Consider the following 26,213-nt stretch of genomic DNA (forward strand, 5'->3'; position numbering starts at 1 on the left):
CCCTGGTACTCCCTCCGTTTCTTTTACTCCGCGTATAAGTTTTGGTCAAAGTTAAACTACACAAAATTTGACCAAATATATATTAAAAAATATGAACATCTACAATACTTAAACCATATAATATAAAAATACATTTCATGGTGCATTTCAAAATGTTGATTTCATATTGTGAATGTTGATGATTTTTAATATAAAGTTAGTTAAATTTTGTAAAGCTTGACTTTGACCAAACCTTATATGCAGACTAAAAAGAAACGGAGGGAGTACCTTCTATACTTAGAGCATCTCCAACAGCCACGCTAAACTAGTGCCGCGTCACAAATTAGTCCGTTTTAGCGCGCGCGCAACGCGGCGAGTCGCTCCAGCGGACGCGCAAAAACGGCGCGCGCGCTATAACGAGTTGGGCGCGCGGTCGGAAACACTATCCCGCGCGGTGTATTTCGGGCGCCCGCTACAGCGCGCGGCACACTCGAGCGCTAGCGCCGCACTCTCTCCTCTCCTCCTCCTACGCCCCGCGCGCGCCGGCGCCCTGCCACCCGCCCATGGACGCGCACACCGGCACCCCGCTCACCCCCTTGGCGTCATGGGTGGTGGTGGCCTTGGCGCCATGGAGGCATGGGTGGCTTCGGAGCCATGGGAGGCATGGGTGCATCTCCGGCCGCCATGGGAGGCATGGGTGCATCTCCGGCCGCCATGGGAGGCATGGGTGGCTTTGGAGCACCCTCCGACGCTATGGCGCCATGGGAGGCATGAATTTTGCTTCTCTCATGGGAGGCATGGGTGCACCTCCGGCCGCCATGGGTAGAATGTCTTTCGATGTGCCTTCTCACACACAATCCCATGAAAATGCCGTTGAAGATCTTGCCAACACCGTCGGAGCTTCACGTGATGCGGTGCGTGATGAGGTTAGGGAGGAAGATTCATCTTCGAAGGTGGAAGAATCGTCTTCGAAAGATGAGGACGAAGACGAGGAAGATGATTGATGTGTCTTTCATTTATGTCTTGAACTTTAGTTTGCATTTAAACTTGGTTGGATGAACTTGTGGGCATGATTTTGAACTTGTGGGCATGAACTTTTATTCATCAACTTGTTTGTGTCAGATTTCATATGTTCATTGTATTTTGATGAATGTTTCAAACTCATTTTGTGTCCAAAATATCATATATGTTAACGCCCGGCGAGCCGCGCGCTATATTTTTGCGCGCTGCTGGAGCGGCGCGCGCTGCATTATAGCGCGGCTGCTGGAGCCAGCGCTGGCGGGCGCGCTAAGCAGGCCGAAGTGCGCGCGGCAAACAGGTTTTTTACGCGCGGCGCTTAGCGCGGCTGTTGGAGATGCTCTTAGCACTGGTGTACATCAACATACTGTACGTATCGTAGAGTACTGAAGTAGTCCAGTTTGGGCGTGAGATAGATCGTCACGTACTGCTCTGGTTTCAAGAAAATGGCGTTGCAGAATATATACTACTACTACTACGTGTAAAACTGGTTCAAAGTTCGAACCTTGACTTGACATAAATTAGGTCACACGCGCGCGCGCGCGCACACGGTGTCGCATTGACATAAATCCAGTCTACGAAACTGGTTCAAACCCTCGAGGGGCATTCCTGGAAGACAAGATAAATTCCAGCCTCGCCTCACCTCACCTGCTCGAGTTCCATGGCAATAAATAGGGGCCAGCCTGAAATGAATCGGCGACAGAGGGGAGTTACTGCCCTCGAACGCATCAACGCCATCCATCCTCAAGGAAAAGATAGATGTGCAAAGAATAAAGTTCAAGAAAGCGAAACAGTAGACCACACCGCACACAAACACCTCCCAACCCATCGAGAAGCCCCCATCCCCGTAGAGCGGCGCGCCTAGGAAGAAGCCCAGGAAGAAGCGGAGGAGCAATGGACCAGCACAAGGAGCTGGAGGTGGATGTGGAGGGAGAGCCGACGGATCAGCGCAAGGAGGAGGAGGTGGCCGGCAAGCCTGAAGAATCAGCGGGTCAGCGCAAGGAGGAGGAGGAGGAGCGGGAGGAGGGAGACAGTCTCAGAGAGCCAACGGATCAGAGCAAGGAGGAAGAGAAGGAGGACAAGTCTGAAGAGCTGACGGAACAGCACAAGGCGGAGGCGGTGGCGGTTGCGGTGGTGGTGGCGGAGGTGGACAAGCCTGAAGAGCTCACCGACCAGCGCAAGGAGGAGGCGGGGGCGGTTGCGGTGGACAAGTCTGAAGAGCTCACCGACCAGCGCAAGGAGGAGGCGGGGGCGGTTGCGGTGGACAAGTCTGAAGAGCTCACCGACCAGCGCAAGGAGGAGGCAGGGGAGGAGAAGGACAAGGAGACGGAGAGGAGCTCCGGCGAGGAGTCGCCGTCGCTTTTCATGCACCCGTGCTCGCTGCTGCTGCGGTACCTCGGCCGTGCCTACGCGTGGTGCATGGGCCTGGCCGACTGGTTCGGCGGCGGCACAAGGCCGAGCGCCGCTCCTGCCGCATCTCTTAACTCGTCACGGGAAGAAGCAGGCGAGGCGGCGGACATCGGTACCAGGGAGATCTCCAAGACCACCTCTGGCAGAGTAAGTAGCTTTCAACTTTGTGCAAGCATTTCTCATCTCCGGCCGGGTTATTCTCCATAGTTGACGAAGCTCTTGGCCACGCACGTACGCGATTTCTGTAGGGGTTCTACATGCGGGAGGTGATCATGCGCGTGAGGGCGGTGAGGAGGCCGCGGCCGCCCGGCAACCCGAGGGAAGGGCGCGGCGGCGGTGGAGGAAGCCACAACTAGCTAGCGTTCAGCCTGGCTAGCCCTACGTACGCCTACCCGGCGGCAATGGAGTGAGTACGTACGTACGTCGTCTCAATCTTGGCGCGGTACAGTTAGCAGGCTGTCAACTTGTGAAAGCAGGTGACCTTTGGTTGTTTGTTTGTTTGTGTGTATAGCAAAGTGTCTGGATCTGGATAATTAAGGAATTAAGTACTGACGTTCTTCACGTAGACATGGCTGATCATATCTTGCAATAAGATTAAGAGAACTACTGTGTGTTACTGTGTTAGTACAGCTGCTGTCTGTGCTCTGTAAGCTGATTGAAACCTGAACTTATCTGCTGACATTGGTAGTTAACTGCTACTACTTTTTGTCTGTTGCTCTAAGTGATGTGCTGTCGGTGGTCTCGTGTTTCAGTAAGAACTGTGTGTTGGTACTGTTCGTTTATACTGTGTTGGTATGTTTTGTCTGTGTTTTTGCAAGTGCAAACCTGAACTTGACTGCTAAAGTTGGCTGTTAGCTACAGCCTTCAGTCTGTTTTTCAGGTGATATGGTAAAGAGGAAGAGAAAACTATATCATCGCCCAGGTGCATTGCGTATTGAGTATTGACAGTATGAGTGTCTGTCCATTTTGTTTCATTTGACTGGAATTGGAGTTAGTCCTGGTCGACTCGGTTGACTTGCTTGCATGTCGGCCATTCATTTGGAGAGACCGCTAGATCATCCGATTCCAACGGTATTATAGTAGTAGTAGGAGTTAGGTTCTTGCAAGAGAAATGTTAAGCAAGGTAACATGGAGTACCATCTAACTAGAGTAGCTAGTGCGCTACGTGCAGCTTTAGAGCTAGTCCAGATGTAAAGGCATTGCAGTCGGCAGAAGGGTCATCACTCATCAGGCCAATGCAAAAAAAGTACTGACCAGTGCATGGGCATGCCCTGATAAAAAAGGGCAGTGAGATGACGAATCTAACCGCCCCGAAAAGAGCACATACTGCTACCCTTTTTTCACTTTTGGAATGGGAGAAAAATGAGAATATTTCAAAGATGCAAAGTCCCGGGAGGAGAAAAGGCCCCAGTATATATGTATCACGCACACGTACTTGTACTTCACTCCAGTGCCTTGGACGACCGACGACGACGCACCTTTTGCATGATGTAGTTGTAGTAGTACCGAGCAGTACTTCGTTGAACCGTTCGTGCGATCATTAGTTAAAATAGAAATTGATGCACGTTTCATGACAAGTTAATCAAACGGGTTGGAAATATAGTACTCCCTCCAATCCAAAATAAGTGTCGTGGTTTTAGTTTGAATTTTAACTAAAATCAGACGCTTATTTTGGACCGGAGGGAGTATGAAATTATAAGGCAGCAACCAAATCAAAGGCAGAACCCACTAGGGTTATGCTTGGACTAAGCCCCCTTTGGGCCTACCAAATTTTTGGTAATGGCCAAAATATTAGGAAGCTTTGGTTGTTTGGATTGTAGCCATAGTACCTGCCAACAATTTGGCAGAAAAGATAGGCGTCCATTTGGGTTGGAGCCAAATGGCTTCCCAGACATTCGGCAAAATAGACCGGCCAGTATTTGGTTTGCTTCCAAAATTCCATGATGAAGCCAATAAAACAAAACAACAGTTTCATGTTTATATATGTCATTGGACTACAGAATGCAATTTGGTTTCATTGAAAACATTGCAGACAAGGCCAAGATTAGCATGTCTAACCCATGCTTCATACGGTCCATGTATTAGGTTGGAGCCAAATGGCTTGCCAGACATTCGGCAACGCAGACCAGCCAGTATTTTGTTTCTTTATCATTGGACTACATAATGAAATTTGGGTTCAGTAAAAACATTGCAGACAAGACCCAGTTTGAAGCTTCAGATAAGCAAAATGTGTATTAACAACAAATGCTTAACACGGTCCATGTATGCCGGACCATGCTTCACATGGTCCATGTATTGGGGCACCAGATATGGGAAAACGTAATAAAAGCCATAATATGTATTAACAATCAAAATTGACGCTGTAAATGCATACTTGCTGGGAGATAAATGTTACACCCCCCGTTCCATCATAATATAGTGTGTATAGAGTTTTCAGGAAGTCAAACTTCGTAATCTTTGACAAGTTTATAGAGAAAACTATTTATATCTACAATATCAATTATATTATTATACTATTTACATCTACAATGTCAATGTCAATTATATTAAATCTGAAACTACATCATGAATCAAATGATATAGATTTGGCATTCTAAATGTAAAAGTTATTCACTACAAATTTGGCCAAAATTTGCAAGGTTTGACTTATCAAAAAAATCTATATGCACTACATTATGAAACGGGGGAGTATGAATCCGGGGCTGCGCGTACTAACAGGGAGATAATTACATATGAGAGAAATAGCCTAGTGGGATCTCTTGCACAACATGGCAAATAAGTATGTTGTTCTTATCTTTGTAACGTACAAAGGACCGACGCAGAAAAGGCTTCAGCCAAATATACAAAGAGGGATTGCAGAACGTACCTATATTCAAGGACGACGTACATCGGCCGTAGCCCGATCGTCTCCGTGCCGATGAACCAGCGTCCCCCTCTCGCCGCCTCTCCGTAAATCCGCACGGAGATGTTGTTTCGCCGGCGGCCGGGAGGAGGTTGGTTTCCCGTGGGCGGCGCATCTGCTGCACGCACGGGCCGCAAGCGTTTGCAGTCGCGAATCCTCTCGGCCGGAGAAGAAATGCACGCCGCCGCTTCGTGCGGCGGCCGACCGAACAGACCAGCCCGCCCCTAACCGAGCGACTACATGGGCTTCGAGCGATACAGCCCGTACCGCTGTTGGTTCGAGTTTTTTTTCGAGGTCTTCGATTTGTTTTTCGTCCGTTCGTCCAATCAGTTCCTTTTTTTATACTAGCAAAAGGGCCCGTGCGTTGCAACGGAAGATTTTTTTTTCATAATCGTCAATGGTCATGACCACATTTTGTTCCATCATCGAGATACACTAGCACTCTCAATCTCGTGAAATCATGAATAATTTTTAAAATCAAGAACATTTTTTAAAACTCGTGCATATATTTGAAATCATGAACATTTTTAAAATTTGTGAACGCTTTTACAATTTTCTGAAAATTTTCTAAAATCAAGAATATATTTTTGAATTCATGAACATTTTATATTATTTGCAAGTATTTTTATTTTCTAGTTTATTTTATGTGCAAATGGACGAACCAAGCGACAGATGAAAATCTGGTAATAAGCGACGTACAAAAAAAGGGAGTAAGAAACGTCCGTGCCTTTAATAGAAAAGAAAAGTACTAATTAAGGGTGCAACATAAATAATTTTAAAAATAATTAACATGCAAGATAACATTATATTTAGAATCTGCAATTTTTTTTGGACAATTATGACATGCTAAATTTGGTGTTGGGGGTTGAACAATATGAATACTTTAAAAAATACTTGAATTTACAAAAAAAAAAGTTAAAAAGAGAATAATTTGACCGTAATACTGTATAGACCATCTGTTAAGCCACACTTAGCGATGCAGCTCTATCTTAGGCCTACTGAAATTCGCGAAAAAAAGGATTGGAAAATGGGGAGGATTCAGGTTCGAATCCTGATCTCCTGGATGCTAGAGAAACGCCCAAGCCAGTAGGGTGATTTGTTTGCTTGTGTTTTGCTAGCGCATTTTCTTATATGAACCAGACACTGTCGGCGGTGACTTAAGAGAAAAAACGAATCGTTTTTCACTTATGGGTGACATTGGTGGGTAATTTTTATCAAATTGAAGGATAATATTAATGACGAACGACCAGAAGCGATAGCCGCTTTATTAGTAGGTAAAGATGAAGATATATATATATATATATATATATATATATATATATATATATAATTATTATTATTATTATTTCCTTTTTAAGTTTTGTTACATTTTGAAAGCGATATAAAATACATATATTCCAAAAAGCTTACGTCAGTTTTGGAAAAATGTCTGTGCAATGCTACAAAAATTTGGAGCAACTTTTAAAACAAATTGATAGCATCTGAATTTTTTTGTTTCAACACGTATTTCAAACATCTTTAACATATATTTGAAAAAAAAATGTTCAAAAACATGTGTTTAAAGGAATGTTAATCGTATATTTGAAAATGTTAAACATATATAAAAAAGATGTTTCAAATGTATACAAAAATGTACAATGTGTACGAAACAAGTAGGCATCTCTTCTACCAAAAAAAGATATCATAATGTATTTGAAAAAATGCCAATCATTGTATGTGAAAAAAATGTTAATAATTTATTCAAAAAATGTTAAACGTGAAAAAATATCTCTGATGTATACAAAAATTTACAACAGGTATGAAAATATAGACCTCAAAACTCAAATTTGAAAAGAAAACATTAATCAAGTATTTGAAAAGTGTAAAATAATTGTCAGCATAGTTCAGAAATATATGGATATCATTAAAAAAATCACTGCTTTTATTTGATAATTTTTTAACATGTATTCAAAAAATAATATTCAAAAACATGTGTTTGAAAAATATTAATCATGTATTCAAGAAATGTTTTACTTACATAAAAATGTTTTTTGTTTATACAAAAAATGAAGAATTAATAGAAAAATGTAGACATCAAAACGTATATTTGAAAATAATCTTAACCATGTCTTTCAATCAATTTAACATGTATAAGAAAATGTTTCTTGTGTATATGAAAAATGTATAATGTGTACGAAAAAATTGACATCAAAACATATATTTGAAGAAATTGATGAAAACCAAAGGAAAAATGTAAAAAAAGAAAAAAAATCAAAGGAAAAAGAAACACTCAGAAAAAGAAAGTAAATAAAAATCCAATGAAAACAGTAAAAGAAAAACACACAAAAGAAACTGGTCCAGTCCAATCACTGTACAACAAATAAGAAGAAGAAAAACAAATCTACAGCGATGACTGAGCGAGCGAACAAAATAATGGGTTGGCCCATACCAGCGGACACCGAAGGAGAGGCCAGGCCTAATAGGACTCGGTGTGAGCGAAATATAGCTCTAGCGGCGCAAATATTGTTGTTTTCGATAGTGAGTAAAGACGAAATCACTAGTTAAAGAGTACTTGTTGTGTTTTCCGTAAAAAAAAAGAGTACTTGTTGTGAAGATCACTCCAACTTCCTCAGATTGCGACAAGTGGCGTGCTGCATGTGTGCCACTTGTTGCAATCGGGAAGTTTTTCCTTTTTTCGTAGATCCTTTTATTCAAAACGTTTTATCTTTTAAACCGTGCGTCCAAATCTCGTACCGCTTTTGCCGTTGGATTCCTCGCATCGAGATCTTCAAAACTAGATCCCATGTTGATAGGTTTTGATAATCTAACTTTTAACAAAACCGGACGAAAAAACCGAATCCGAGCACGGGTTTTTTCCCTTTTCGAAAGAGGCACGCCCGTGCCTCTGACGAAATTACAACCGTGCCTCTCACGGAAGCAAAACCGTGACTCGTGAAAAAAAAGATAAAACACGTTTTTTCTGTTTCCGAGGAGGCACGGCCGTGACTCTCGCGAAAGCACAACCGTGCCTCTTGCGGAAGCAAAGCCGTGACTCTCGCAAAGAAAAAAAAAACAGAAAACACGTTTTTTTTATTTCCGAGGAGTCACGGCCGTGTCTCTCGTGAAAGCACAACCGTGCCTCTCGCGAAAGTAAAACCGTGACTCTCGCGAAAAAAAAACAGAAAACACGTTTTTTCCCGTTTCCGAGAGGCTCGACCGTGACTTTGCGAAAGCACAACCGTGCCTCTCGTGGAAGCAAAACCGTGACTCTCCAGAAATAAAAAAAACAGAAAATGTGTTTTTTTCCGATTTCGAGAGGCACGGCCGTGACTCTCGCGAAAACAAAACCGTGGCTCTCGCGAAAACAAAACTGTGACTCTCGCGAAAGAAAGAAAAGAAAAGATGTTTTTTTCCGCAAAAAACCCAAAAAATAAGCTAGGGAAGACCAATGAAAAACCAAATTGTCTGAAAATCCGGAAAAAACCGTTTAAAAAGGCGAAAACACGTGCGGAAAAATAAAAAAAATGCAAAAAACGTCCAGAACGCGACACATGGCGAATGACTGAGAGCGCGTCAAGTGGCGAACATGGGCCTCGCGTAGGCTGGAGAGGTCAGGAGGCACGTATAGGCTTATTGTGTGCCATGTGCGCCTTATGGACTGGAAGCCCGTAAGAGCACACTTGATTATTTTTCCCAACAAGCTAAAAATACTACTTTTCGCAACAAAAAAAACAACAACTCTGCACTTGCTAGGAACTCCTCAAGGGCGAGGAAGAACAGTCCTTCTATTGTTAGGCATGGGTGGACTTGATCAATGGATGATTTGGTCAAGCTTAATGTAGATGCGGCTTTTGATATGAATAGTAAAACTGGGGGATTGGGGTTGTCCTTATAGATAATCGAGCTACTGTGTGGCCCGTTCCAATCGAACACTTGGGGCGTGTTTGGTTGCCGTTTGCTACAGTGTCTGCATCGCATACACTTCTCCACCCAACCTGGCTATTCAAATGCAGCCTCAAATGCATTACATGTTGTTTGGTTGCCTGCATGCCCTCTTACCTGCATGAGCTGAACCACACTGCCTGGTGTTTGGTTGCCTGTATGTTAGTCCACAAACCCAAGGCATGGTGTTTGGTTGTATGCAAGGCCTGATGTGTGGTGACCTCTTTGGCTAGTTGGTGAGGTTACCACCACACTTCCGCAGCACACATCATAAGCACAACAGAGTATAAATAGAGCATCAACTAGATAATTCAGATATAAGCAGTACGACAGCTCATAACAGTTCTACGCATAAACCATAGCAGACTCGATAGTACTTAGAGAGGCCCCGACCCTACTCCTTGGCGGCGAAGGCTTCGTCGTGCTTCCCGCACTTGTTGACGACCTCAATGCCATCGTCGTCGAAGATGATGACCTTGAGGGTGTCGGGAGTGATGAGCTTGAACATCACCATGTAGCCGATCTTGATCTGATGAACGGCTGCGTAGGTGGCCCAACCCTAATCCAGGGTCACCCTGTCATTCATCAGCTTGACCGTCACCTTCCAGGAGCAGCCGGTGTTGTTCCTGAGCTTGAACTCCGTCGGCACCGCGACGAAGTGCTTGGTGAAGTCCAGGGGCATGGGGATGCACTCAAGCTTCGGTGCAAGGATGACCTTGCAGAAGTGAGTTGGGCCATCCTCCTGATGGTAGTGGCCGTAGTTGCAGCGCTTGTTGCTGGGGGGCTCCTCCATTCCCTCGTCGTCGCCATCCTCAGGCGTCTTCGGGTCTTCCTCGGCGGCGGGCGGCAGCTCAACCTCGTCAGGCATTGGGTGAAGGGGTTGATGAAGTCATGTACCTAGGGTAGGGTCACGGGCCTGTCCAAAGTACCCTCCCCAAGGACATCTTCAGAAGAAACTACCTTCCAGTCGACTAAGAGGGATTCCACTCGACGGACTCGAAGGCACTCGACCATGAAGACTCACTCGACCACCAGGAGATGAAGAGCCACTCTGCATCCAAACAGTCTGTAATTAAGTAGTCTTTATGGCCATGATGACACTTTATGTAAGGCGTTACTGATAATGCCCATCTTTATGTACTTTAAACCCTGCATAACTGAGGGCCGGAGAGGTCTGGCAGACACTATAAAAGCCACCCCCCTCCTCAGTGTAAAGGGTTCGCACCTCTGTAACTCATACGCACATAATCCAGTCGACCGCCTCCGGGCTCCGAGACGTAGGGCTGTTACTTCCTCCTAGAAGGGCCTGAACTCGTAAATCCCTTGCGTATACAACTACTCCATAGCTAGGATCTTGCCTCTCCATACCTACCCCCCATTATACTGTCAGACTTAGAACCACGACAGTTGGCGCCCACCTTGGGGCAGGTGTCTTAGCGATTTTTGGAGAAGTTGCAATTGTTCCGATTGTTTTCATCATGTTTTCGGGTGGAGTTTTGGTCGAGGGCCGCGAGATCCGTCTCGGCGCGCTCACCTTCATCGCCGACGACTCCGCTTGGCTCCAGGAGGCTCCACTCGACATCGACGCTCTCCCCGTCCGCGGTGCGACGCATTTTCGGGCGTGTGTCCGCGGTGTTCTGCTGCGGCAACCGTCGGCTCTGTACCGGTCGACTCCCGTGTCGTCCTCCCTCCCTATCTCCCGCCAGCGCAAGCGCTCTGGTCGGTCGAGGCTTCAGCGGTGGGTGAGGCACGCGGTAGCTCGCCAATCGGCCACCACCCAGGTCGCGGCAATTGAGCCCGACGAATCTCTCTACGGCCTGTTCGATCTGTCAACTGGCTCCGTAGAGACTGCATCCGAGTGCAACAGCAGTGATCCAGCGGCGGAGGTCCTGATGGTCAACGGGCCTCGTAGCCCTCCTGGCTTCCCCCGCGACGACGGAGTGGACGGTGGAGGCGACCCCGCTCAGGCACATGAAGAATATCAGCCCGAACCACTTCATTCTCTGCAACGGGAAGAACTTCGCCGCAGGAACATGGATGCCCTGCGTACTCCTATCGCAGGAGAAACTCCTGAGGCTCGTGCCTTGGAAGAGGCGCGTTTGGCCAACTTGGCTAAGCGCACTCGGCTGGAGAACCTCCAGCGAGCACTCGACGAGCGTGCGCGGCAATGAGTACCCGACTCCAGCCGACGTCAGCTCTTTCCGCAAACCACTCAGGTATATCGAACCCTGATTCAGAATTTAGCAGCTGCAGCCCTTATAGCAGAGTCAATTCAGCCCTCTCAGTCGGAGGATGGAAGAGGTTTGATGCAGATCAGAGATTTGCTCCGGGCAGCAGGAGATCAAAATTCAGTTGTGTCACAGTCACGCAACAGGATCCACAGTCGATCCATCGCTGCGAATACTGTTCAGTCGGCTCACAGCCCAAGGTCACCTCCGAGGCAAGTGGGACGTGAAGGCCGGTAGGACCACTATGATGACCGATTTGATCGCGATGATAGGCGTCGAGTGCTCACTCCTCCCCCGAGAGGTGGGTCTAACGCCCATCGGCAGCAAGATGACAGGCGTCAGCTCAGTGTTGGGCAGAGAGCTCCGGTCGACCCCAAAGAACTAGGCTTTGACGCGAGATCCATCATCGTGCAAGGTCTGGTCGATCGGAACAGAGCCCATAGAGGTGGCCATGACAGAGATGTGCCCACTAGCAGCCGAGTCCATGTTTCAGGTCCAGAATGCTTTAGCAGAGCCATCAGAGCCGCAGTGATACCCCCCAACTTCAGGTTGGCGACTGGGGTAAGTAAGTTCACCGGAGAGGCCAAGCCTGAAACTTGGCTCGAAGACTACCGAGTGGCGGTACAGATCGGAGGCGGTAATGATGAGGTGGCCATGAAGCAGTTACCACTCATGCTAGTGGGTTCGGCCAGGGCGTGGTTGAATCAGTTAGCTCCTAGCAGCATTTACACTTGGGAAGATCTTTCCCGAGTGTTCGTCAGGATGTTCGAAGGAACTTGCAAGCGACTGGCCGGATTGACGGAGCTGCAAGTCTGCGTACAAAAGTCGAGTGAAACATTGAGAGATTACATCCAGAGATAGATCACTTTGCATCATACCGTGGAGAATGTGTCGGACCATCAAGCGGTCTGCGCCTTTAAAGATGGTGTCAAGAACAGAGAGTTGAGCCTGAAGTTTGGTCGAACCAGAGATATGACACTGAGTCGGATGATGGAAATCGCCACAAAATACGCCAATGGTGAAGAAGAGGACCGACTCCGGAGTGGCAAATACAAGCCGAGTCAGTCGGAGAAAGGAAACTCCAGTCGAAAGAAAAAGCGGAAGGCCGAGCCAGCGGCTCCTGGAGAGGCTCTGGCCGTGACTCAGGGCAAGTTCAAAGGGAAACCCAAAGGATCTTGGAACCCCAAGAAGGTGAAAGATAAGGAAGGAAATGACGTGATGGATCTGCCGTGTCACATCCACACAAAGAAAGACGAAGAGGGTAATTTCATCTACCCGAAACATACCACTCGCCAATGCCGGCTCCTGATCCAGCAGTTCCAAGGGAAGCAGCCCAAGGACAAAGAGAAGGAGTCGGACAAGGTTGAGGACAAGGAGGACAGTGATGGAGGTGAAGGAAATATGCCCTAGAGGCAATAATAAAGTTATTATTTATTTCCTTATTTCATGATAAATGTTTATTATTCATGCTAGAATTGTATTAACCGGAAACATAATACATGTGTGAATACATAGACAAACATAGTGTCACTAGTATGCCTCTACTTGACTAGCTCGTTAATCAAAGATGGTTAAGTTTCCTAACCATAGACATGAGTTGTCATTTGATTAATGGGATCACATCATTAGGAGAATGATGTGATTGACTTGACCCATTCCGTTAGCCTAGCACTTGATTGTTTAGTATGTTGCTATTGCTTTCTTCATGACTTATACATGTTCCTGTAACTATGAGATTATGCAACTCCCGTTTACCGGAGGAACACTTTGGGTGCTGCCAAACGTCACAACGTAACTGGGTGATTATAAAGGAGTACTACAGGTGTCTCCAAAGGTACATGTTGGGTTGGCGTATTTCGAGATTAGGTTTTGTCACTCCGATTGTCGGAGAGGTATCTCTGGGCCCTCTCGGTAATGCACATCACTATAAGCCTTGCAAGCAATGTGACTAATGAGTTAGTTGCGGGATGATGCATTATGTAACGAGAAAAGAGACTTGCCGGTAACGAGATTGAACTAGGTATTGGATACCGACGATCGAATCTCGGGCGAGTAACATACCGATGACAAAGGGAACAACGTATGTTGTTATGCGGTTTGACCGATAAAGATCTTCGTAGAATATGTAGGAGCCAATATGAGCATCTAGGTTCCGCTATTGGTTATTGACCGAGAATAGTTCTAGGTCATGTCTACATAGTTCTCGAACCCGTAGGGTCCGCACGCTTAAGGTTTCGATGACAGTTTTATTATGAGTTTATGAGTTTTGATGTACCGAAGGAGTTCGGAGTCCCGGATGAGATCGGGGACATGACGAGGAGTCTCGAAATGGTCGATACGTAAAGATCGATATATTGGACGACTATATTCGGAGTTCGTAAAGGTTCCGAGTGATTCGGGTATTTTTCGGAGTACCGGAGAGTTACGGGAATTCGCCGGGGAGTATATGGGCCTTATTGGGCCATACGGGAATAGAGGAGAGAGGCCGAAAGGAAGGAGGCGCGTAGCCCCCCTCTGGTCCGAATTGGACAAGGGGTGCGGCCCCCCTTTCCTTCCTCCTCTCCCCCTCTTTCCCCCCTTCTCCTACTCCAACAAGGAATGAGGGAGTCCTACTCCTGGTGGGAGTAGGACTCCCCTTGGCGCGCCCCTCCTAGGCCGGCCGCCCCTCCCCCCTTGCTCCTTCATATACGGGGGCAGGGGGGCACCTCTAGGCACAACAATACAAGTTGATCTACGGATCGTTCCTTAGCCGTGTGCGGTGCCCCCTCCATCATATTCCACCTCGGTCATATCGTCGCGGAGTTTAGGCGAAGCCCTGCGCCGGTAGAACATCATCACCGTCACCACGCCGTCGTGCTGACGGAACTCATCCCCGACGCTCTGCTGGATTGGAGCCCGGAGAACGTCATCGAGCTGAACATGTGCTGAACACAGAGGTGCCATACGTTCGGTGCTTGGATCGGTCGGATCGTGAAGACGTACGACTACATCAACCGCGTTGATATAACGCTTCCGCTTACGGTCTACGAGGGTACGTGGACAACACTCTCCCCTCTCGTTGCTATGCCATCACCATGATCTTGCGTGCTCGTAGGAAATTTTTTGAAATTACTACGTTCCCCAACAGTGGCATCAGAGCCTAGGTTTTATGGTTTGATGTTATATGCACGAGTAGAACACAAGTGAGTTGTGGGCGATATAAGTCATACTGCTTACCAGCATGTCATATTTTGGTTCGGCGGTATTGTTGGATGAAGCGGCCCGGACCGACATTACGCGTACGGTTACGTGAGACTGGTTTTACCGCCGTGCTTTGCACACAGGTGACTAGCGGGTGTCAGTTTCTCCAACTTTAGTTGAACCGAGTGTGGCTACGCCCGGTCCTTGAGAAGGTTAAAAAAGCACTAACTTGACGAACTATCGTTGTGGTTTTGATGTGTAGGTAAGAACGGTTCTTGCTCAGCCCGTAGCAGCCACGTAAAATTTGAAACAACAAAGTAGAGGACGTCTAACTTGTTTTTGCAGGGCATGTTGTGATGTGATATGGTCAAGACGTGATGAGATATAAGTTGTTGTATGAGATGATCATGTTTTGTTGAAGTTATCGGCAACTGACAGAAGCCCTATGGTTGTCTCTTTGTTGCATAAGATGCAAGTGCCAAATAATATCTTTACTTTATTGCTATGCGATAGCAATAGTTGGCGAGACGACCATGTGACGACACATTGATATAGATCAAGATGATGAAGATCATGATGTCGTGCCGGTAACGATAGAGATCATGACAGTACTTTGGAGATGGAGATCAAAGGCGCAAGATGATCATGGCCATATCATGTCACATATTTTGATTGCATATGATGTTTATCTGTTATACATCTTATTCTGTTTTGTTTGACGGTAGCATTATAAGATGATCTCTCACTAATTATCAAGAAGTGTTCTCCCTGAGTATGCACTGTTGCGAAAGTTCTTCGTGCTGAGACACCACGTGATGATCGGGTGTGATAGGCTCTACATTCAAATACAACGGGTGCAAAACAGTTGCGCACGCGGAATACTCAGGTTAAACTTGACGAGCCTAGCATATACAGATATGGCCTCGGAACACGGAGACCGAAAGGTCGAACGTGAATCATATAGTAGATATGATCAACATAGTGATGTTCACCATTGAAACTACTCCATCTCACGTGATGATCGGACATGGTTTAGTTGATATGGATCACGTAATCGTTTAGAGGATTAGAGGGATGTCTATCTAAGTGGGAGTTCTTAAGTAATATGATTAACTGAACTTAAATTTATCATGAACTTAGTCCTGGTAGTATTTTGCAAATTATGTTGTAGATCAATAGCTTGCGTTGTTGCTTTCATATGTTTATTTTGATATGTTCCTAGAGAAAATTGTGTTGAAAGATGTTAGTAGCAATGATGCGGATTGGATCCGTGATCTGAGGTTTATCCTCATTGCTGCACAGAAGAATTATGTCCTTAATGCACCGCTAGGTGATAGACCTATTGCAGGAGCAGATGCAGACGTTATGAATGTTTGCTAGCTCAATATGATGACTACTTGATAGTTTAGTGCACCATGCTTAACGGCTTAGAATCGGGACTTCAAAGACGTTTTGAACGTCATGGACCATATGAGATGTTCCAGGAATTGAAGTTAATATTTCAAGCAAATACCCGAGTTGAGAGATATGAAGTCTCCAACAAGTTCTATAGCTAAAAGATGGAGGAGAATCGCTCAACTAGTGAGCAAGTGCTCAGATTGTCTGGGTACTACAATCGCTTGAATCAAGTGGGAGTTAATCTTCCAGATAAGATAGTGATTGACAGAATTCTCTAGTCACCACCACCAAGTTAGTAGAACTTCGTGATGAACTATAATGCAAGGGATGACGAAAACGATTCCCGAGCTCTTCGTGATGCTGAAATTGACGAAGGTATAAATCAAAGAAAAACATCAAAGTGTTGATGGTGGACAAGATCACTAGTTTCAAGATAAAGGGTAAAGGGAAGAAGGGGAACTTCATGAAGAACAGCAAGCAAGTTGCTACTCAAGTGAAGAAACCCAAGTCTGGACCTAATCCTAAGACTAAGTGATTACACCGCAAAGGAAATGGTCACTGGAAGCGGAAATGCCCTGAATATTTGGTGGATAAGAAGGATGGCAAAGTGAACAAGGGTATATTTGATATACAGGTTATTGATGTGTGTCTTACTAGTGTTTATAGTAGCCCCTGAGTATTTGATACTTGTTCGGTTGCTAAGATTAGTATATCGAAACAGGAGTTACAGAATAAACAGAGACTAGTAGAAGGGGAAGTGACGATGAGTGTTGGAAGTAGTTCCAAGATTGATATGATCATCATCGCACACTCCCTATACTCTCGGGATTAGTGTTAAACCTAAATAAATGTTATTTGGTGTTTGCGTTGAGCATGAATATGATTTGATCATGTTTATTGCAATATGGTTATTCATTTAAAGTCAGAGAATAATTGTTGTTCTGTTTAAATGAATAAAACCTTTGATGGTCATACACCCAATGAAAATAGTTTGTTGGATCTCGATCGTAGTGATACACATATTCATAATATTGATGCCAAAAGATGCAAAGTTGATAATGATAGTGCAACTTATTTGTGGCACTGCCGTTTGGGTCATATCGGTGTAAAGCGCATGAAGAAACTCCATAAAGATGGATTTTCGGAATCACTTGGTTATGAATCATTTGATGTTTGCGAACCGTGCCTTTTGGGCAAGATGACTAAAAACTCCGTTCTCCGGAACAATGGAACAAGCTACCGACTTATTGGAAATAATACATACCGATGTATGCGATCCAATGAGTGTTGATGCTCATGGCAAGTATCGTTATTTTCTGACCTTCACAAAATGATTTGAGCAGATATGGGTATATCTACTTGATGAAACATAAGTCTGAAATAATTGAAAGGTTCAAAGAATTTCAGAGTGAAGTGGAAAAATCATCGTAACAAGAAAATAAAGTTTCTACGATCTGATCGCGGAGACGAATATTTGAGTTACGAGTTTGGTCTTCAATTAAAACAATGTGGAATAGTTTCACAGCTCACGCCACCTGGAACACCACAATGTTATGGTGTGTCCGAACGTCGTAACCGCACTTTATTGGATATGGTGCGATCTATGATGTCTCTTATTGATTTACCATTATCTTTTTGGGGTTATGCATTAGAGACAGCTGCGTTCACGTTAAAAGGGCACCATCTAAATCCGTTGAGACGACGCCTTATGAACTGTGGTTTGGCAAGAAACCAAAGTTGTCGTTTCTTAAAAGTTTGGGGCTGCGATGCTTATGTGAAAAAGTTTTAACCTGATAAGCTCGAACCCAAATCGGAGAAGTGCGTCTTCATAGAATACCCAAAGGAAACTATTGGGTACACCTTCTATCACAGATCCGAAGGCAAGATATTCGTTGCTAAAAATGGATCCTTTCTAGAGAAGGAGTTTCTCTCGAAAGAAGTGAGTGGGAGGAAAGTAGAGCTTGATAAGGTAATTTGTACCTTCTCCCGAACTGGAAAGTAGTTCATCACAGAAATCAGTTCCAGTGATTCCTACACCAATTAGTGAGGAAGCTAATGATGGTGATCATGAAACTTTAGATCAAGTTACTACAGAACCTCGTAGGTCTTCCAGAGTATGGTCCGCACCAGAGTGGTACGGTAATCCTGTTCTGAAAGTCATGTTACTAGACCATGATAAACCTACGAACTATGAGGAAGCGATGATGAGCCCAGATTCCACAAAATGGCTTGAGGCCATGAAATCTGAGATGGGATCCATGTATGAGAACAAAGTGTGGACTTTGGTGGAGTTGCCCGATGATCGGCAAGCCATATTGTATAAATAGATCTTCAAGAGGAAGACAGATGCTGATAGTAGTGTTACTATCTACAAAGCTCGACTTGTCGCAAAAAGGTTTTTGACAAGTTCAAGGTGTTGACTATAATGAGATTTTCTCAACTGTAGCGATGCTTAAGTCTGTCCGAATCATGTTAGCAATTGCCACAATTTATGAAATCTGGCAAATGGATGTCAAAACTGCATTCCTTAATGGTTTTCTTAAAGAAGAGTTGTATATGATGCAACCAGAAGGTTTTGTCAATCCTAAAGGTGTTAACAAAATGTGCAAGCTCCAGCGATCCATCTATGGTCTGGTGCAAGCATCTCAGAGTTGGAATATACGCTTTGATAAGTTGATCAAAGCATATAGTTTTATACAGACTAGCAGTGAAGCCTGTATTTACAAGAAAGTGAGTGGGAGCACTACAACATTTCTGATAAGTATATGTGAATGACATATTGTTGATCGGAAATAATGTAGAATTATTCTGCAAAGCATAAAGGAGTGTTTGAAAGGAGTTCTTTAAAAGAAAGACCTCAGTAAAGCTACTTACATATTGAGCATCAAGATCTATTGAGATAGATCAAGACGCTTGATAAGTTTTTCAATAAGTACATATCTTGTCAAGATTTTGAAGTAGTTCAAAATGAAACAGTAAAAGAAAAGAGTTCTTGCCTGTGTTGCAAAGGTGTGAAATTGAGTAAGACTCAAATCCCGACCACGGCAGAAAATAGAAAAGAGAATGAAAGTCATTCCCTATGCATCAGTCATAGGTTCTATAAAAGTATGCCATGCTATGGACCAGACCTATTGTATACTCTGCTCTGAGTTTTGCAAGGGAGTACAATTTTGATCTAAGAGTAGATCGCTGGACATTGGTCAAGAATATCCTTAGTGAGGACTAAGAAAATATTTCTCGATAATGGAAGTGATAAAAGAGCTCGTCGTAAAAGTTACAACTATACAAGCTTTCACACCGATCCAGATGACTCTAAGTCTCAATCTGGATACATATTGAAAGTGGAAGCAATTAGCTAGAGTAGCTCTGCGCAGAGCATTGTAGACATAGACTATTTGCAAAGTACATACGGCTCTGAATGTGACAGACCTGTTGACTAAGCTTCTCTCACGAGCAAAACATGATCACACCTTAGTACTCTTTGGGTGTTAATCACATAGCGATGTGAACTAGATTATTGACTCTAGTAAACCCTTTGGGTGTTGGTCACATGATGATGTGAACTATGGGTGTTAATCATATACAGATATGAATATTGGTGTTAAATCACATGGCGATGTGAACTAGATTATTGACTCTAGTGCAAGTGGGAGACTGAAGGAAATATGCCCTAGAGGCAATAATAAAGTTATTATTTATTTCCTTATTTCATGATAAATGTTTATTATTCATGCTAGAATTGTATTAACCGGAAACATAATACATGTGTGAATACATAGACAAACATAGTGTCACTAGTATGCCTCTACTTGACTAGCTCGTTAATCAAAGATGGTTAAGTTTCCTAACCATAGACATGAGTTGTCATTTGATTAATGGGATCACATCACTAGGAGAATGATGTGATTGACTTGACCCATTCCGTTAGCCTAGCACTTGATCGTTTAGTATGTTGCTATTGCTTTCTTCACGACTTATACATGTTCCTATAACTATGAGATTATGCAACTCCCGTTTACCGGAGGAACACTTTGGGTGCTACCAAACGTCACAACGTAACTGGGTGATTATAAAGGAGTACTACAGGTGTCTCCAAAGGTACATGTTGGGTTGGCGTATTTCGAGATTGGGTTTTGTCACTCCGATTGTCGGAGAGGTATCTTTGGGCCCTCTCGGTAATGCACATCACTATAAGCCTTGCAAGCAATGTGACTAATGAGTTAGTTGCGGGATGATGCATTATGTAACGAGAAAAGAGACTTGCCGGTAACGAGATTGAACTAGGTATTGGATACCGACAATCGAATTTCGGGCAAGTAACATACCGATGACAAAGGGAACAACGTATGTTGTTATGCGGTTTGACCGATAAAGATCTTCGTAGAATATGTAGGAGCCAATATGAGCATCCAGGTTCCGCTATTGGTTATTGACCGAGAATAGTTCTAGGTCATGTCTACATAGTTCTCGAACCCGTAGGGTCCGCACGCTTAAGGTTTCGATGACAGTTTTATTATGAGTTTATGAGTTTTGATGTACCGAAGGAGTTCGGAGTCCCGGATGAGATCGTGGACATGACGAGGAGTCTCGAAATGGTCGAGACGTAAAGATCGATATATTGGACGACTATATTTGGAGTTCGGAAAGGTTCCGAGTGATTCGGGTATTTTTCGGAGTACCGGAGAGTTACGGGAATTCGCCGGGGAGTATATGGGCCTTATTGGGCCATACGGGAATAGAGGAGAGAGGCCGAAAGGAAGGAGGCGCGCAGCCCCCCTCTGGTCCGAATTGGACAAGGGGTGCGGCCTCCCTTTCCTTCCTCCTCTTCCCCTCTTTCCCCCCTTCTTCTACTCCAACAAGGAAGGAGGGAGTCCTACTCCCGGTGGGAGTAGGACTCCCCTTGGCGCGCCCCTCCTAGGCCGGCCGCCCCTCCCCCCTTGCTCCTTTATATACGGGGGCAGGGGGGCACTTCTAGGCACAACAACACAAGTTGATCTACGGATCGTTCCTTAGCCGTGTGCGGTGCCCCCCTCCACCATATTCCACCTCGGTCATATCGTTGTGGAGTTTAGGTGAAGCCCTGTGTCGGTAGAACATCATCACCGTCACCACGCCGTTGTGCTGACGGAACTCATCCCCGACGCTCTGCTGGATTGGAGCCCGGAGAACGTCATCGAGCTGAACGTGTGCTGAACACGGAGGTGCCATACGCTCGGTGCTTGGATCGGTCGGATCGTGAAGACGTACGACTACATCAACCGCGTTGTCATAACGCTTTCGCTTACGGTCTATGAGGGTACATGAACAACACTCTCCCCTCTCGTTGCTATGCCATCACCATGATCTTGCGTGCTCGTAGGAATTTTTTTGAAATTACTACGTTCCCCAACAGGAGGGTACCCCCATGTCAATTCAACCCTGATGATTTTTGCTGATGTAGAGAGTTAGAGTCGACTGAAAGTGATCAACGGTGAGGTAAATATGGTCGCCCCGGCGACACCAAGCTATCTGAGATGGTCACAAACTCCCATTATGTTCGATCAGTCCGATCACCCTACTCACATTGCCACCCCTGGGAGGCAAGCGCTGGTGGTCGACCCGGTCGTCGAAGGCACTCGACTGACCAAGGTATTGATTGATGGCGGCAGCGGGTTGAATATACTGTATGTAGAGACGCCCAAGGGAATGGGTATTCCGATGTCCAGGCTCAGCTCCAGCAATATGAGCTTTCACGGAGTCATTCCTGGAAAGAAGGCTGAGTCACTCGGCCAAATAGCTCTGGATGTAGTATTCGGCGACTCGAAGCATTTCCGCAAAGAGAAGCTGACATTTGAAGTAGTGGATTTTCAGAGTGCTTACCATGCTATTTTGGGGAGACCAGCTTACGCATGGTTCATGGCTCAACCATGTTACGTGTACCTCAAACTGAAGATGCCCGACCCCAAAGGCGTGATCACTATCACTGGCAATCGGAAGAAGGCAGAAGAGTGCTTTTAGAAAGGCTCGAAAATTGCCGATTCCCAGATAACAATGGTAGAGCTGGAAGGGTACAAGAAAAATGCAGACCCGAGTGAGTTGTTGCGGGCCAAGAAGCCTGCCACAGAATCAGCGTTTCAGTCGTCTGGAGAGACGAAACCTGTTCACATTCACCCGACCGATCCCAACGCAGCTCCGACCCATATTTCAACAACACTCGACTCTAAATAGGAAGAAGCGCTTATCCAGTTCCTCCGTGAGAACTGGGACATCTTTGCATGGAAGCCAGCTGACATGCCGGGTGTTCCCAGGGGGCTGGCTGAGCATCGCCTTAGAGTCGACTCAAAAGCGAAACCTGTTAAAGAACATCTTCGACGGTCCGCCGTTCAGAAGAAAAAAGCCATTGGCGAGGAGGTGGCTCGACTCCTTGCAGCAGAGTTTATCCGAGAGATATACCACTTCGAGTGGCTCGCCAATGTCGTCATGGTTCCCAAGAAGGACAACTCACTCCGCATGTGCATCGATTTCAAACATATCAATCGGGCCTGCCCGAAAGATAATTTTCCTCTCCCTCGCATTGACCAAATTGTCGACTCGACTGCGGGGTGCGAGAGATTGTCTTTTTTAGACGCCTATTCCGGGTACCATCAGATCCGTCTGTATGGTCCCGACGAAATCAAAACAGCTTTCATCACTCCATTCGGGTGCTTCTGCTATATCACCATGCCATTCGGTCTCAAGAATTCCGGAGCCACGTTCATGAGAATGATTCAAAAGTATCTACTCACTCAAATCAGTCGGAATGTGGAAGCGTACATGGATGATATCGTGGTCAAGTCACGAAAGGGTTCCGTCCTGTTGACTGACCTAGCTGAAACATTTGCCAATCTCAGGAGATACGATATCAAGCTTAATCCATCAAAGTGCACATTCAGAGTACCTGGCGGAAAGTTACTCGGTTTTCTCGTTTCAGAACGAGGAATCGATGATAACCCAAAAAAAGTTGGCACCATACTCCGAATGAAATGCCCTGTGCGTGTGCACGATGTCCAGAAGCTTACTGGATGCTTGGCCGCATTAAGTCGATTCATCTCTCGCCTTGGTGAAAAGGCGTTACCTCTTTACCGACTGATGAAGAAGGCAGACAAGCTCGAGTGGACTCCAGAAGCTGATGCAGCGTTTGCCGAGCTAAAAGCTCTGCTCTCCACCCAGCCGGTGCTTGCTGCTCCAATCAGCAAAGAGCGTCTGTTGCTTTACATTGCAGCCACAGGACAGGTCGTCAGTACAGTACTTACAGTCGAGCGGGAAGAGGAAGGTAAAACCTTCAAAGTTCAGCGCCTAGTGTATTATCTCTCGGAAGTTTTGACTCCATCGAAGCAAAGATATCCTCATTATCAGAAGCTCGTATATGGAATCTACATGATCATGAAGAAGGTTGCTCATTATTTCTCTGATCATGACATTACAGTCGTCAGCGACGCACCATTGTTAGAGATTCTGCACAACAGAGATGCAACTGGTCGAGTGGCTAAATGGGCAATTGAACTTCTTCCCCTTGATATCAAATTTGAGGCAAAGAAAGCCATTAAGTCCCAGGCTATAGCTGATTTCCTTGCCGAGTGGATTGAACAACAGCAGCCGACTCAAGTTCACTCGGAGCATTGGACCATGTTCTTTGATGGCTCTAAGATGTTAAATGGTTCTGGTGCTGGGGTGGTTTTGGTTTCCCCCCGAGGAGATAAGCTCAGATATGTGCTCCAGGTCCACTTTGATTCCTCCAACAATGAAGTAGAATATGAAGCACTCTTGTATGGGTTGCGCATGACCATTTCACTCGGCGTCCGTCGCCTTATGGTTTATGGCGACTCAGATTTGGTGGTCAATCAGGTGATGAAGGAGTGGGACGTTAGAAGCCCAGCCATGACTGGATACTGCAATGCAGTAAGGAAGCTTGAAAAAAAATTCGAAGGGTTAGAGCTCCATCATATACCCCGACTAAAGAATCAAGCGGCTGATGACTTGGCGAAGATAGGTTCCAAGAGAGAAGCCATTCCCAGTGATGTGTTCTTGGAGCATATCCATACTCCATCAGTTGTAGAAGATCCTTTTACCGAAGAAGCTCCGCAGCCCAAGAGTATCACAGATCCGACTGAGGTTGAAGTGCCAGCAGTGGTCGACCTGATCATGGAAGCTTTGGTGATCACTCCCGATTGGACAGTACCGTACATCGCATATATCTTGAGGAAAGAGCTCCCGGAAGATGAAGAAGAGGCTCGACAGATCGTCCGCCGATCTAAAGCCTTTACGGTGATAAGGGGACAACTGTACAGAGAAAGCGTGACTGGGGTTAGTCAGAAATGCATAACGCCAGAGGAAGGTCGAATAATTCTTGATGACATCCACTCGGGGACCTGTGGCCATCATGCGTCCTCTCGGACCATCGTGGCCAAAGCATACCGAGCCGGATTTTACTGGCCAAGAGCGAATGAAATGGCAAAGGAGATAGTCGACAAGTGTGAGGGATGTCAATTTTACTCCAATATGTCACACAAGCCCGCATCAGCTTTAAAGACCATACCACTCGTCTGGCCCTTCGCAGTATGGGGGTTGGATATGGTAGGGCCCTTGAGAACAGGCAGAAGCGGTTTCACACATGTGCTGGTAGCAGTCGACAAGTTCACCAAGTGGATCGAAGCTAAACCCATCAAGAACCTCGATGCCGGTACTGCTGTTAGCTTCATCAGAGAATTGATATTCAGATATGGAGTCCCACACAACATCATCACTGACAACGGATCAAACTTCGATTCGGAGGAATTCAGGGCGTTCTGCACTTCTCAGGGCACACGAGTCGACTATGCCTCAGTCGCCCATCCTCAGTCGAATGGACAAGCAAAGCGGGCCAACGGCTTGATTCTCAAAGGGTTGAAGCCCCGACTGATGCGTGATCTCAAGCATGCGGCTGGAGCATCGGTCGACGAACTTCCCTCGGTGCTTTGGGGGTTAAGGACCACGCCTAATCGGTCGACTGGGAGAACTCCGTTCTTCCTGGTCTACGGAGCTGAAGCAGTCTTGCCGAGTGACCTTCTCCACAATGCTCCTCGAGTCGAGCTCTACACCGAGGCTGAAGCAGAACAAGCACAGCAGGACGCAGTCGACCTTTTAGAGGAAGAAAGGGAGATGGCTCTGATCCGATAAACCATTTATCAACAAGACTTGCGTCGCTTCCACGCCAAAAACGTGAAGAGTCGAGCCTTCCAGGAAGGAGATTTGGTTCTCCATGTGCATCAGCAGAAACCACATAAACTTGCTCCTTCTTGGGAAGGTCCCTTCATCGTCACCAATGTTCTCCACAATGGAGCGTACCGTCTTTACAACGTCGAGCACGACATCGACGAGCCCCGAGTTTGGAATGCGGAGCTTCTCCGCCCCTTTTACACTTAAATATTCACTCGGATGAGTTGTAATAAAAGTACTTCTATAGTTTATTTATCAAAGACAAGAGCTTTATAATTTTCCCAATAATTATCATTACTTTTGTCCACATAAAGCAATCCCCCAGTGGCTGGCTTGGCTGCGAATCCGATTCGCCTAAGTCTGTAAAAAAATCCTAACCGAGTGGTGAGCCGGCCTCCCACTCGGAGGCTTAGCTACGAAATCCGTTTCGCCTAAGTTAAACAAAATCCTACCGAGTGGTAAGCCAGCCTTCCACTCGGGGGCTTAGTTGCAGTCCAAGTACTCGCCTAAGTTAAACAAAATCCTACTGAGTGGTAAGCCAGCCTTCCACTCGGGGGCTTAGCTGCAGCCCAAGTACTCGCCTAAGTTAAACAAAATCCTACCGAGTGGTAAGACAGCCTTCCACTCGGGGGCTTAGCTGCAGTCCAAGTACTCGCCTAAGTTAAACAGAACCCTACCGAGTGGTAAGCCAGCCTTCCACTCGGAGGCTTAGCTGCAGCATTGCGCTCGCCTAAGATCAAATACAACATGCACTACGCAAGGAGGACGAGGTGCAGGTCAACTGCTACCCTTTCCTTCCGAGCTACGCCACAAATACAACGTGCACTACGCAAGGAGGACGAGGTGCAGGTCGACTGCTACCCTTTCCTTCTGAGCTACGCCACAAATACAACGTGCGCTCTGCAAGGAGGACGAGGTGTAGGTCGACTGCTACCCTCTCCTTCCGAGCTACGCCACAAATACAA

General features: G+C 45.8%; 1 protein-coding gene across 2 annotated transcripts; it reads left to right on the top strand.

Annotated features, from left to right (window-relative positions):
* The first annotated feature begins 1,682 nt into the window (after positions 1-1,682).
* Positions 1,683-3,104, top strand: LOC123047190 (cilia- and flagella-associated protein 251). 2 transcript variants are annotated; one of them, XM_044470685.1, is made up of 3 exons: positions 1,683-2,241; positions 2,299-2,553; positions 2,655-3,104. In XM_044470685.1, the coding sequence occupies exons 1-3, from the start codon at positions 1,891-1,893 to the stop codon at positions 2,760-2,762; spliced, it is 714 nt and encodes a 237-aa protein (XP_044326620.1). In that variant the 5' UTR covers positions 1,683-1,890; the 3' UTR covers positions 2,763-3,104. The 2 variants fall into 2 exon arrangements, with proteins under 2 accessions (XP_044326620.1, XP_044326619.1); XM_044470684.1 differs by having other exon boundaries at positions 1,683-2,553.
* The last annotated feature ends 23,109 nt before the right edge of the window (positions 3,105-26,213 follow it).

This window comes from Triticum aestivum, chromosome 2B, assembly GCF_018294505.1.
Source record: "Triticum aestivum cultivar Chinese Spring chromosome 2B, IWGSC CS RefSeq v2.1, whole genome shotgun sequence".
NCBI classification, from domain to species: domain Eukaryota; kingdom Viridiplantae; phylum Streptophyta; class Magnoliopsida; order Poales; family Poaceae; genus Triticum; species Triticum aestivum.